The following is a 14,513-nucleotide window of genomic DNA, read 5'->3' as shown; positions in this document are numbered from 1 at the left end:
ACTCACTCTTTCATTTAATATAATCAGCTTTTATAAATGTAGTTTGACTGAGTACTTTTATTCATAAAACCTGCAAACGTCTCCTGACTCTTTTATTTTTATTTTTTATTTATTTATTAGGGCCCAAGCACTACAGTGCGAAGGCCCTATTGTAATCGTACCGATTATTATTATTATTATAGTTCCTATAAAGTAAACGCGTTTTTGACCCCCTGAACGTGCCCGAAAAGTCACCAAAATGTGCAATCATGTCCGACCCGGCGAAAAATTTGATATTTTATGGTTTGCATAAATGGGCGTAGCAAAATGGCTCTGTAGCGCCCCCTAGAAAATTAAAAAAACCGAGCCCCACCCCTGAGATTGTCGTAGACAAACGAAAGTCAGTACACATATGTATCGTGTAAAGACGCACAAAAAAGTCTCTTGTACCCATACCCTCACTCCTACAGGAAGTCGGCCATTTTGTATCGAATATGCGTTTTGGGCGATTTCCACTCTTCGCATTTGAGCCATCTCCTCCTAGAGATTTAATCAGACCGACTTCAAATTCACTCAGAAACATCTTGAGACATTGGAGATGAAAAGTTATCAAAAACTTTCTGATTAGGGATCCGGTTTGGCCGTGGCGGCGCCGACAATTTCCTTCACCATTCGATCCTTCGCCATGAAATTTCAAACCCTCATAACTTGACTCCACATGGTCTGAGCTTTTCCAAATTTAATATGCTTGTTCAGTGTCCTGGTCTGAACACATGTACAGTCTCATATTTAGTGACAGTCATAGCGCCACCTACTGGCAACAGGAAGTTACTTGCTTCAGTCTTTCACTGATTACTCCCATAATCTTAAGTATTTATACCTGAAATTCACTCAGCTGAGACATAAGACCTTGGTGATGCTACATTCTGCAACTCATGACCCATCATCAAATACTGTTGGCATGACAACGCATTCAACGCCATGAAAATACGATTACAGTTTTCAGAGGCAAAGGATGCCTCCACGATAACGAAACTCGACACACACCTCTGCAGTGGGGTCATTTAACATCCTATATACTTCAATTGGATGGGCGTGGCTAAACGGCTCAATAGCGCCCCCTTGAATATTTCTAAATTGAACCTCAGCCTTCCCGATTGACATAGAAGAATGAAATTCGGTAGGTTTATGTATCATCTCCAGACGCACAAAAACGCCATTTGGACCCATACCCTAAGTCCAACAGGAAGTCGGCCATCTTGGGAAAAATATTCAATTTTGGAGAGTTTTTTGGTCATTTCCAGGCCTCATATTTTAACGAACAGATTGACATACAGAAACGAAACTCGGTACACATGTTCATCATGTCAAGACGCACAAAAAAGTCTAGGGGTTCCATGACGTCACTCCAACAGGAAGTCGGCCATTTTGAATCAAAGTATTGATTTTAATGCAAATTGTGGCATCATATTTGAACGAACTCGTCCTAGAGTTTTCATCCCATCCACTTCAAATTCACACACAATCATCTTCAGACATTGGAGATGAAAAGTTATCAAAAGCTTTTTCGCCCGTCTTTCCTGGTTGCCGTGGTGACGCGGCGAATTTCGATGCTTCGCCATGAAATTTCAAACCCTCATAACTTGACTCCACGTGGTCTCAGCTTTTCCAAATTTCAGATGCTTGTTCAGCCTCCTGGTCTGAACACATGTACAGTGTCATATTTAGTGACTGTCATAGCGCCACCTACTGGCAACAGGAAGTCACTTGCTTCATTCTTTCACTAATTACTCCCATAATCTTAAGTATTTACACCTGAAATTGACTCAGCTAAGACATAACGCATCTATGCATCAATACTGCTTCATATACACAGCGCCACCTACTGGACACAGGAAGTCAGCCTCATATGACAAACATTATCCTATTTACATGAAATTTACAGGATGTGTTCTCCACATCATACACTGCAACATGACATATGATTGGTGGGTGATCTCTAGCGCCACCTAGTGGACACATGCAATGTGACTTAGCCCCATCACACAACATTCATTACAAGTCCGGGTGCCAAGACGTCTACGTGCCCGCTGTGTCTGCCGTGTAACTGCAGCATGCACCGGCATGCGCGTACGGGGCGGTGCGTGGGAGCTTGGACCCGGACAATGCCTTATTGTGAAGATTGGATGTTAAGAGGCTGGGTGTGTTATCCCTAGCACAGAGAGCTGAGGCAGGAGGCTGTAACTGGTTTTAAAATAGTTTTATTGCAAGAACACAAAGAATCAGGTCTTCAGAAAGGTGCATTACTGACACAACAATAAAATAGTCAACAAGAACTGGAAGGCATGACTGTCTATATCAACAGAGTCGACAACCATCTTGTGATGAGGTGTACAGAACTAATCATAATTGATGACAGCTGGAGGGCTGACTCCTGGACACCCATCTCCACTCCTGCAGAAAGTGACAGGACAAGAGAGGAGACAGAGGAGAAAGCACAACTACAGGAGACAGACTGAGTTTTAACAAAGGTCTTTCAGTGTTTACCTTTCATGTGAATACCAAACCAATCAGCAGGGCACCGCAGGGAATCGAACCCCATCCCAGTATAAACCAGGAGTACCATTACCAGTGCCTTTTGCTTTTAGTCTGAACATGGTAGGTAAAGCAAAACCTACATTAGCAACAGCATTTTATTATATGTCAAAATGACAACTACAATTTATTTGTTCAACAAATATAGAAAACTATGCAAATAGTGCAGTTTTCAATAAATGGTTCAATGAGCCAAATATTTATCAATACATGTTCTAAATGCTGTTGTAATGTAGGAAAAAGAAAACCCATTTTTTCATTTACAACATAATAAATAATAATATAACAAATAACAGAACAAAACACAACATCACATACAACATAGATAAAGCCATGCAAACATCCTCTAATGCACACCATGGGTAAGAAAATTGTCATTTCATATTACACAATACATAGTTAAGTGTTTTTATTGACTACATTTAAAAAAAAAAAATCAATATAATTCATGATTTTTGACAATGATTTCAAATATTCATCAAAATAAAACAATCACTTTTTGACCCATGTTGTATACATTAAAGCATTACAGAACATACAGCTGACCACAAGACTAACATCTACAACTATAATGACCACTAATTACAAGTCTACAACTAACCAACCACCTATTAGTCCCATACATTATTATGATTATAAAAATATTCCACACATGATCAACTAACGCGCAATCCATTCTACCTGATACCAGAAACACTTACCTAAACACCACAACCTATAGAACTTACTACGACAACTCTTCCTATTTATACATTTCTACATTTAAAACTGCAAACAATCGCCTCATGATCACTAAAATACGCAGGCACAACCTCACACTCAACTTCATAATCTGATGTATTAACATAAACATGATCTATCAAAGTCCCTTGCTCTGTTGTCGCCTGCGTTACTAACTGACCAAACCCTTTGTCTGTTAGAAGTTTGCAGACACTTGATGATTTCAAGAGATCGTCATTAAAATCTCCCATGACTGCTATATTGTTACTTTTAGGATGTAGCCAATCAAGTAATTTCCCTAAGTGTTCTTTAAACAGAGACATGGGATATGACGGTGGCCGATAAATAACTGCTACTAATAGATTATATTCTAGCCAATTATAAACTATACATTCTAAATTGAATGGTGGCATTTGGATAATATTAGAGGCCAAATTGTCTGCACTGTACAAGCCAACACCACCATGTTGTTGTCCTTGCAGTGCAATCAGTGCTGGATGGTCACTGTTATAAGATAAACTTCGAGGACTACTGTGAAAAGTGAAGCCCTCGATGTTTACTGCTTCTGTAGATGCAGCTGGTAGCCATGTTTCTGTCACAGCAATACAGTTAAGCTGTAAATGCTGTGTACATGAAGCCAAATCTGATACATGTTTAGTTAGATTTTGTACATTCATCAAAAAAACATTGAATGTATTTGTATCCAATTTGTGCCTAATGTTATTTCCTATCAAATATTGGGGCATACTCTGCATAGCATCCTTAATGTTGTCCTTACAATAAATGGCCTTATCATCAAAGTCTTGAATCACCAACCCTGACAAGCTTCTAACACGACTTAAGGCCACATACGCCTGACCTGCACAAAACACCTTCTTCAGACACACCACAGCACTATCTACAGTTATACCCTGTACCTTATGTACAGTACACGCCCACGCAAGTCTAAGTGGAAACTGACGACGCATGCCACCTTTATTGGTCACCCTCTCTTCCTCTGCTTCAATACCGATAGAACCCGCTACAACTGACAAACTACTACCACACTGTTTCCTCCTCTGAGCACCAACATGATCATCATCAAATTTAACAAACACTCTGTGAGGAAACTTTTTCTTCTCTAAATGAACTATGTCCGTCACAAAGCCACACACACCATTAACAAGACCATCTGACACATCCACATTTTTACACAACATAACACGTGCACCCTTACCTAATGACAACACTTGGGCTAAACACGTGTTATATGATTTTGTGTGATGGCCACTCTTCAACACTAACTCACCTGTTTTTTTATCATTGACATAGTCCTGAGCCTCTATTTCCTCATACTCAGGACATGTCTTCAACAGTTCCGCATCGTTGTGCTCATTTACTTGTCTATTCGTCGGAAAAATGTGTAAAGCTGAGCTGACTTCACCGGTTTCACAACGCTTTAATATTTCAATGTCGCTATTCAACATTGCCGTCCCTTTTGAACGAGTTCTAACCCGATTTAACAACGACGCAAACTCACCATCTTTCTGCCGAACTACTTCTGTCAACTCGACAACCTTAAAAAGACTCGACCACAGGTTGACTCCAAGTTCCTCTTCATAAAGAGGTTTCCCTCTAACTGGAGGCAACTGGAAAAAATCTCCTACAGCTATAACACACACGTTCCCAAACGGAGCCAAATCACCAGTCTGTTTAATCTGTCTCAACCTACTATGAACATATGTCAACAGTCTGTGATCAACCATCGATATTTCATCAATTATCAAAATTTGAAGATCACTATATTTAGCACGCAAAGAGTTCACCTTTTCCTCACCCAAAGGTACGTAGGGAAGGCGAACATCTTTGCCAATGCTAAATGTGTGATGAATGGTTGTTCCATGTAAATTGTAAGCAGCAATCCCCGTAGGAGCTGTTAGCAAGACACAAATATTGTCAGGTTGACGACAGACTGTTGACAACAACCTCATAGCCTCATACTGAATGGCTTTAATTAAATGGCTCTTTCCTGTCCCTGCACCACCTGTAACAAAAACATGAAAGGGATGTGGCTTCTTCCCTCTAACCCTATCTAAACACCACTGCCTCACCTGATAAAAAACACACCGCTGAGTCTCATTTAAAGACCTAATGAGAGCCAAGCCATCAGTCCTACACATAATGTTATTCCTTTTTTCTATATTCACTACCTGTTCCCTACACACCGCTAAGTCTGGGACGTTTTCATGATCAACATCACCATCTAATACCTGCCCTTTCTTTCTTTCTTCCTCTTCCTGTATACACTCTAACCTCTCTACCTCCTGCTCTGGGCACAATTCACCCCAGGCATCTTCTGCTACACCATCTAAAGCTATATTTTCAAGGATCTCATCCAACTCGTCGGCATTAATTTCAAATTTACTTCTATTCAAATCTACGACTTCTTTAACCGAATGCATCGTCCTATCACTAAACCTAACACGCGCATCGTTATAAAATTGTCCATATGTATCAAATTTTTTAGGCTTTAATTGCTCATCGGAACGATACGGCAAGAACAACTGCAGGATACTCTGATAAAATAATTCTGGAGTTTTAGTCTCCGAAAAGCGCGCATATCTAATTACTGCAGGTTCAGAATTTGTTCTTTTCGCGACAAATCCGCAATCATTTTTTAATTGAATCTTAGCTTTACATTTCTCATTCTTAGCTACGATGCGATACTCAGACGCAAATGTGGCTATACACATATCGCTAAACGTACTATCGTTAGGCCTATTCTTAAACCGATCAATTATACTAGTCATCCAGATGTCATCTGCATTACAATCTGAAGACTCTGCCTTATCCCTCAATATACTTATAGGTAGACTCATCCTTACTATATTGTCCCCTGTAGGTATAAACACAACCTTCCTAGAGAATTCCTTCAGGTGCATGCCACTTAACCTATAGACAGCTTCCTGAGCACTCACATCTCTATTGTGCAGATAAACACTACCTAAACTTTTCAAAGCCTCTTTGGCACTAACGTTCCCCTCCTTTGACGCTTCCCTATGGGCGTTCCCTAGCAACAATCCTATGTCTCTCTCTGCCTTAGAGATATAAGAAATGACATAAACTATACAAGCGTACGCGTCTGCTACAAATTGGACGTCTAAATTGGCATTCCAACATTTCAACAGCGGCTTACTATACTGATTAATCCATACTTCATTAACCTTCCTCTTCAAGACTACCGTTGTCTTTTTCGCGATGCGTTGATATGCAGCCTCAAACGTAGCTTGACTAATCCCTAAACGCTGCCACAACTCCTCAACAGTGAGGTTACTATTTTCTTCCTTTAACACAGCTGCCTTGATACGTCCCACTATATCTTCTGCGTAATCACGTTTCATAAGATCTGGTTTTTCCATGTTTCGTTTACCACATGTACACGCTGCGGATTCCTCGCACTTACATTTATTTTTAGCTTCTTGCTCCGAGGGGCTACGAGAAATGAATGTACGAGTGGATGGCACTTTTGGAAAATTGAAACGACAAGCCGTGTTCTTCTTTTTACAGGTTTTAGAATGTCGCTTTGAGTGTTGCTGTACAGATGTGACAATGTCCAATAATGTCTCATCTTGTGCCGGTAACTCGCATGTCACATATTTATCAATAAATTCGACGACTTCTTCGTCTGTGTTTTCATCAATTTTAGGTGCGTTTTCGATCCAAAACAAGCAATGTACATGTGGTGAACCGCGCTGCTGAAATTCTACCCTATAAAAGTAATCGATAACTTTACCAATCGGATTGGAGGGGGACATAAGGACCTCCCTCAAAAACACATGCCAGCGATAATCAAACATTCTCGCTGCAGTGACCGGATTACGACGCAGTAACTCACACTTGTCTGCCCACTCTAAATCTTCTGCAGTCTGAGTCCTACCTTCCTGCTTCAAAATGCTACCTAGTAAATTTGTCCATCTCAAATCTGCAGAAGAAAATGAACAAAACCAAGTGGGCAGACCAAGCTGACGGACAGACGCAACTAACCCACGCTGGGCTTCCTGCCAAAAAGCCGGGGTACCTCGGATCGGCTTTAGAAAACGATACCCGTCATCAAACTCCAACAACTTCTTCATGGACTCTTCATTGTTTATTAAGTCCCTTACACTTTGACCACCTACCTTCTTAGAAGGACGCCCCTTACCTTTTCGCAGGGCGATTGACACGTTCGACACAACCTGCTGAACCTCAGACATGTACTGACCAAAAAATATATACTCTACATTTCTAGAAAACCTACCGTCAGCATGCAAAATCCTATTGTTCAAATACCGAGACAACGTTAAACGACTAGACCTACTGTCATGATACGTCTTACCACCTAGAGGAAACAACACTGGGAAACATTTAGCCTCATTTTCCTGATCAGAAAGTAACTTAACAGGATTGTTACCTTCTGCAGGCGCAACATTCAACACACCCTCATAATATTGATCTAATGTTTCCTGACCTATGTCAACAGGCATAAAACATGTGTCCTGAAACATACAATGCTGCTGCCTATCATGTAAAAGCTCATCTGAAACATCTTCATCTTCCCCAGTTTCTGCATTAACACTAACCTCCGGTTCTACAACTGCCTCATCTTCTTCCCTAAGAAATGCATTTAGCCACTCCTCATTAAAATCAACATCTTTATAATACACGTTTGTTTCCTTTAAAAACTGCAACGCCTTCCTAACGCGCATAGTATCCACAAACTGATACTCATAATGACCTTTATACGTCAACTTACGCTTCAACTTCACAAGTAACAAAGAGCCCTCCATATTGGAGCGCGGCAACAAATTACTGGTCTCCACTATGTTGGCAGGAACACATGTCACCGGACCATGCACTCCATTCTGACCTCCCTTAGGCAGAGCCAACATCTTCATAAACGGTATGTGCAACGCAATTAAATGCTGCTCTAAACTATTCAAACACGCCAACTCCGGTGGAATAGGATCGAGTTTCAAATTATTAACTGAACTCTCAGGTGGCAGTACACCATTATTAAGCTTACTATGACACGTGTGACAAATCCACAACTGACCTCTAGCTGAATCTAACCACTGACACGGCACTACACAGTCCTTACTACACTTGTGTAAATAGTCCTCACTAATACACTTATCTGCTAATGAAGCTAATGCCTTACTCTTGCTGTAATTCTCTTTTCTACAATGTAACACCTGCCGTCTAAACAACAATCTATGACAAACTGAACACACAAAATCTGGACCATCTTTAACCTTATCCAAAAACTGGTCCATCACAAAATCAAACTGCTTCTGCTTCTCTTTTATGTCTACTCTCTTCAACTTGTTAGCTGCTACAACACGAATTCTATGCTCCGAGTCCCCATGATACTTTCTTTGACTCATTTCCTTCACTCTCTGCCTATGCAACAAATTTTTCCTATACTTTCCAACACTGTTTGCTTTAACTCTCACTCTATGCAACAAATTGTCCCTATACTTCCCAACACTCTGTGCTTTAACTGTCTCTCGATGCAACAAATTGTCCCTATACTTCCCAACACTCTGCGCTTTAACTGTCTCTCGATGCAACAAATTGTCCCTATACTTCACAATACTTTCCTCTTTTTGCTTCTCCCTCAGCAGCACATCCTGACGATATTTCTTTTTGCGCATTTCCCTTTTCTTCTCCCTATTCAGCACACTATCCTGATATTTCATTTTCATTTGTGATATCATCTTACTTTTCAAATACTTGGAAAAACAACTATTACTATTCACACCTGCACAATCTACTGTTTTCACTCTCTTACACGCTGGACTTTCCAAAGAACAACTCTCTACACTACGACGTCTCATATCATAAACTTTACAATCCAAACTACTCTCATTACACAAACCATAACACCTCTGCAGCTGAGGCTCATAAACACAAACAACCGTTTCATAGTGATTACCATTACTATTTTCCAAGTAAATTCCCTGTCTAGACAAAGCATTAAACTTACAGCTATATTCTAGCCATCTACCATCACAGAATGTAAAGATATTAACTCCTAAACAATCTGCAGCTGCCTGAATTTCCACCTCTGTTGCCCAGCTGCCAACATAACGCATTTTTGACTCCCTAACATAATCTGCCACTGAAGAATACTCACTTCTCAAAATGCTATTGTATTGTGACGCATTCTTCTCTAGATGTTTAACAACAGCGAGTCTAATCTTCCTATGACTCTTCTGTGTTCCACTCACAGCTAGAGACACTGCCCTAAAGAAACAGTTCCCATCAGCCACTATGTTCTCCTTCTTACAAGGAGACCCTAACAAACCTACTCCTGCAGACATTACCTCATCAACTTTCTCAAACTCTACATTTACCCGTTTACAAACCAACTGGGCAACCTCCTTACTGAGGGGATCAAACTGCAGCTGTTTGCACGTCCCATCACCGACAAACACAACATCTGCATCAGCTGCAGGAGCCTCCCCACTAACAACATCTGCATCAGCATCCCCACTAACTATCACAGACACGACCTCATCTAGAGTAGCATCACCACTAACAACCACAACATCTGCATCATCAGCAGGAGCATCATCAAACACTACATGAAAGACACGCACACCAGCGATCTCAAAAGATTCATGACTTGCATTGAGTGATGCAGCCAGATTGCATACATACTCATGCAGGTCTCTAACACAAGTAAAATACGCAACTATACTTCTACCATGAACACCTACCAATCCAGCAGCGCTGCGTGCGTGTGAATCAACGACAGCATATCTACCGTTCTGATTAATAACCGCGCATGTATTACCACCCAGGGTCAGTAAGCACGTGCTATAGTTATCAAGCATCCTCTGCAATCCATTTAGGAGAGAGGTGTGACAACCAGCCTCAACAAGTTCTCCATCAACTACATTGACCACACCACTAACATAGTCACTACCATAGTCAAAGGTAAACTGCTGCCCGTCAAAAACGTGTTGTCCTGGCAACTCAGGAACACACAAGAACTCAGAGGTCCCACTGATCCTGTTGTTCTCACGCAAGAACGCGTACAAGTCATCGCCTAGATGGAGAACATGATCCAAATCACGACGCCGCCACGAGAACACACTACTGACTGTGTGTTTAGCCAAGCTTGCTAAAGCTATGGCCATACACTGACGTCCTGGGTATTTAAATCTACCATTGCCCTGATGGAAGCTCCCCCTAACCCATTTAACCTTAGCAGATGTACAGTCATCATGGTCAGTAGGAACACCAGTGTCCGAACACACTGAACCTGAACTAGAAGAATCAAAGTCTGTCCTACCTTTGACGCTTCTAGGGAAGTCTTCCTCCATCGGGCTGGGGGGCGATGACTCTGAGGACACGTGACATGGTTAACAAACACGTTTTCAAACTCCATCAATAAATGACCGTTAAGGCTAATCAGGAACTAGGGTCAATCTTACCTGTGACGCAGGCAGCCGGAGTCTCCCTCTGCGTCACGACCACGTCCACGGGGCTGGGGAGCGATGACTCTGAGGACACATGTGACATGGTTAAAAACATGTTTTCAAACTCAAAGTGCATTACATGTTTCAGGACAGCATTAGAACTAGGGTCAATCTTACCTGTGACGCAGGCAGCAGGAGTCTCCCTCTGCGTCACGACCACTTCCACAGGAGCAGTCTCGACAACAGCCTTCACCTAGAAGAGGAGAAAAACCAAAAATGATTGACCAACTCCATCCACACATTTTTTCATGGTTTCACTCCAAACATAATACAAACAAAAATGTCATCAATTACTAACCTGCTGTCGAGCCCGTCTCCGCTTGGAAGTGGCTGCCTTGGGCTGACGGTCCACGCGGGGTTTCTAAAAGAAAAACATGAAAATATTAACATCAAATTTGAAATGAATTTAATTAATTAGAAAGCCTCAATCAACACATATCATTTGCATGTAACTTACCTTCTTGCCGGATGGCGCAGTGCACATCACAGGGCTGGGGAGATCAGATGGAGCGACCCTGTCCATCGCCTCCATCACCGCGCTGCTGAACCGCACCGGGTTCAGTGGGAAGGACACCTCCAGCTGTGAAATAATAATGGAGACAGACTATTACTGACAACTTGCTTTGACATATAATACACATATGATCACTAAAAATATCAATGATAAAGTTAAAGCATAACACAAATAGACTGACCGGCTGCTGGAGCTTCCCACTTTGGCCCGCGCCGCACGACTCCTCCTCGCTGGAACGTCTCCTCTGTAATGACCAAAGTTTGTATTAAACAGATTGAAGCTGCAGTTGGTAAGTCTTATAAAAGTAACTTTTTGTCATATTTGCTAAGACTGTCACTATGTAAAGACAGCATTACATGAAACTAGTAATCAGTAAAAAACAAACTGCTCCTACTGCAAATTGCCAGAATCCACCACGACCGGAAAAAAGACCCAATCAGAGCCGGTCAAGCTCATGTCTCCCAGTTTCTAGGTAAGGTATAGCCATGTGAAAGTCACTGTAAACGTGTTATATCTAGCTGTGTGGAGTGTAGCGCATGTATTACCGATCACTTGGTCGCGTGCACGTCAGCCTCCTCTGGTGGAGGGACTTTGGAGGCAGGAGTGCAGCGGAGAGGGAGGGGGAGGGATCTGACAGTTGTACTTCTTCAAATTTGATGCTAAGTCCTCTCTCTGCTCAAAGTTACCAACTGCAGCTTTAAGTCAAACTTTATTGTTATAATGTTACTTTAAAAAAAAAAAAAAAAAAAGTCTAAATCAAATCCTTACCTTTCTGCACCGTTCCACAAGCGACCAGTCGAAGGGGTCTGATTGCCGAGGAACGACAATCTCCCCCTTGACGACCACTCGTGGAAGGCGACGAGGCGTCCCTGGCGAGGTCCTCGGAGACACGCTGGGCTCTGGTGGCGGCGTCGCCAGATGCAGATAAGCGGCCCTCCACAGTGACCCCCGAAGGATAAGCATACCAGCGCTGTCACTCAAGTGGATCTGCAAAAACAATACATGAAAAATCGATTTACACATCAGAAATTTGACTCTCCAAGTTGTCACATTTCAACTACAAAGAAGTAGTACTACTACTTACGCCGTCTCTGCTCCACAGCTCAAGACGCCGCGTGGGGAAGTCGTCCGCAAGATGGATGTACGGGACACCTACAGGAAAAAAAACATTAATTACTGAAATATTCAGAGACAACATAATTCACATTATTATTATTATATTTTTTTCTCTTTTTTAACATACCCATGCTTGCAGCGACCTGGCTGAATGCGTTTCGGAAGTGGGCCTGGAGGTCGTCATCCACAACCAAACGCGGCACGAAGTCCATGACGATCACCTAGAAGAAATAAAATAAAATAAAAGATTTCATTACGAAAGTCTTTTGACAATCAAATTCATTTGTGGCACAAGCTGCTGCCACTATAAATTCCCTCAACACAGTTTAGTCAGACACAGTTCAATTAACATTTTTTATTGCCACACAAAAACTTGCGCAGCTCTCAGGTGCTGCTGCTGCTTTACACCGGGCTCTCCACCGCAACGACCAACTCGCCAGCCTTTTTCTGCTCCGGTGCTCCTCCACTCTCTCTGTGCAGCCACCACGCTGTCCAGCACCTACTACAGTGTGAAAGGAGAGCTTGATTAGTCAATTAGTCCAACTGTACCAATCAACTCACCTGGCGCTGCTCCTTCCCAACCTGCCCAAACCAAGCTCACCACATGTTATAATTATACAACCAATCATAATAACCGAAATAATAATCATTGTAATGACAAATGCACTTACCTTAGGCCAGCGTGTGCAGACCGTGCACAGGAGCTTGGCGAAGTCGGCCCGGCCCTCGTCCACTGTCCGGCTCGCTGTCAAGTTGTTGCTAGGAGCCATGAGACAGACCAAGTCAGGGACCCGAGGTACCGTAGCGTTCAGCACCTCGGTCCGCAACTGAGCTGCACAGGCCCCCGGCGTCGACATGACAGCGAAGGACAGGCACCCCTCTGGCATAGGAACCACACCATCTGCGAAGCTTCGCAGATGCGAGGCACCGACAAGAAGGACCAACTGAAACAACACAAGGTATATATTTTTCAATAATGGAAATAATTACTCCTCGGAACAAATTGTTTGTTATTAAATTATAAAAAAATAAATAATAATAATAATACCTTCTTGTCGGGGGCATCAGCTGGAAGGACCAACTTGTGCTGACGGCCGGTCAGCTCAGAGGTCGGCCACTTCCTCACCTTGTGGCGCCAGCCGGTGCCACGGCCTAGATGAAGCCAAGATAAAAACATCATTTACAACATATCCAAAACACAACACACTTTCCCAATAGGAAAACTGCAAGACAGTTTACACCTTCCACATATGAAGGAAAATATTCATTAAAATAAAAGTTGGCTACATACGTGCAAGGGTGTCACAAGGAGGCTGCTGGGGACCCAGCATGACGATCCGCTGCTCCTCCACGCGCCTCCTGGCGGCCTGGGAACGGCGGAAGGACTTCATACGAGGCATCTGAATGGTTAGAAAGTGTATATACATCAGTAACAAAGCAGCAGAGACTGTATGTAGACTCAAGTTTAATGCACTAAGCTCAATAAACAGAACCCTTAGTATTAACTGTTTAGGCAGCAAATTACACAGCTGTAATCATCCATGTATATTTTTATGCATTTTTACAGACCATAGCTTTTAAACATAAAAGGACATGTTAATTACAAAGTCACAGTAAGACACAGTTTAACAGGATTAATATCAATTTAACTAACTGAACAAAAAAGGTCAGTCCAGCTGTGTCTGTGTGCACTGATAATAACAATAATAATAATAATAATAATAATACAACATTTCATAAATAAATTACATTTACATTAAGTAAACACAGAACAATCAATACATGTATATATACTCTTTCCTTTTTTAGCACATTTATTATATCAGCCAGTTTAAACCCTGCTGTAACAGCTTCACATGAAGAGAAATATCCATCCAGAATAAACCAAGCTCCTCAAACACACAACATCCAATCTAACTTTCAGGAGGAAGAACAACAAAATAATTATAATAATCATGATAATAAAATAATAATTCCACTCTATGTCACTGGTGTGCCACACACACACACACACACACACACACACACACACACACACACACACACGTGACTAAAGTCTGTAATCAATATAACAGCTTAAATTC

The 14,513-nt window shown here is 41.9% G+C and overlaps 1 protein-coding gene across 1 annotated transcript; it reads right to left on the bottom strand.

Moving 5' to 3' along the window:
* Nucleotides 1–3,320: 3,320 nt before the first annotated feature.
* LOC128377494 (uncharacterized) lies at nt 3,321–13,829 on the bottom strand. Its single transcript, XM_053337446.1, has 13 exons — nt 13,721–13,829; nt 13,478–13,581; nt 13,101–13,373; nt 12,803–12,928; nt 12,557–12,650; nt 12,398–12,465; nt 12,082–12,300; nt 11,495–11,557; nt 11,257–11,379; nt 11,098–11,160; nt 10,917–10,992; nt 10,755–10,823; nt 3,321–10,663 (listed from the first exon to the last, which is right to left on the bottom strand). The coding sequence occupies exons 1-13, from the start codon at nt 13,827–13,829 to the stop codon at nt 3,321–3,323; spliced, it is 8,730 nt and encodes a 2,909-aa protein (XP_053193421.1).
* Between the last annotated feature and the right edge of the window lie 684 nt (nt 13,830–14,513).

This window comes from Scomber japonicus, chromosome 17 (genome assembly GCF_027409825.1).
Source record: "Scomber japonicus isolate fScoJap1 chromosome 17, fScoJap1.pri, whole genome shotgun sequence".
Lineage (NCBI taxonomy): Eukaryota > Metazoa > Chordata > Actinopteri > Scombriformes > Scombridae > Scomber > Scomber japonicus.
The sequence above is the reverse complement of the archived record's forward strand: the minus strand, read 5'-3'. Positions and strand labels throughout refer to the sequence as shown.

Coding starts and splice junctions, on each gene's coding strand:
- LOC128377494 (XM_053337446.1), bottom strand. CDS start 13,829: ATGCCTCGTATGAAGTCCTTCCGCCGTTCCCAGGCCGCCAGGAGGCGC. Junction 11,161..11,256: donor CTGCGCCATCCGGCAAGAAG/GTAAGTTACATG, acceptor TTTTTCTTTTAG/AAACCCCGCGTGGACCGTCA. Junction 10,664..10,754: donor TCCGGCTGCCTGCGTCACAG/GTAAGATTGACC, acceptor ACGTGTCCTCAG/AGTCATCGCCCCCCAGCCCG.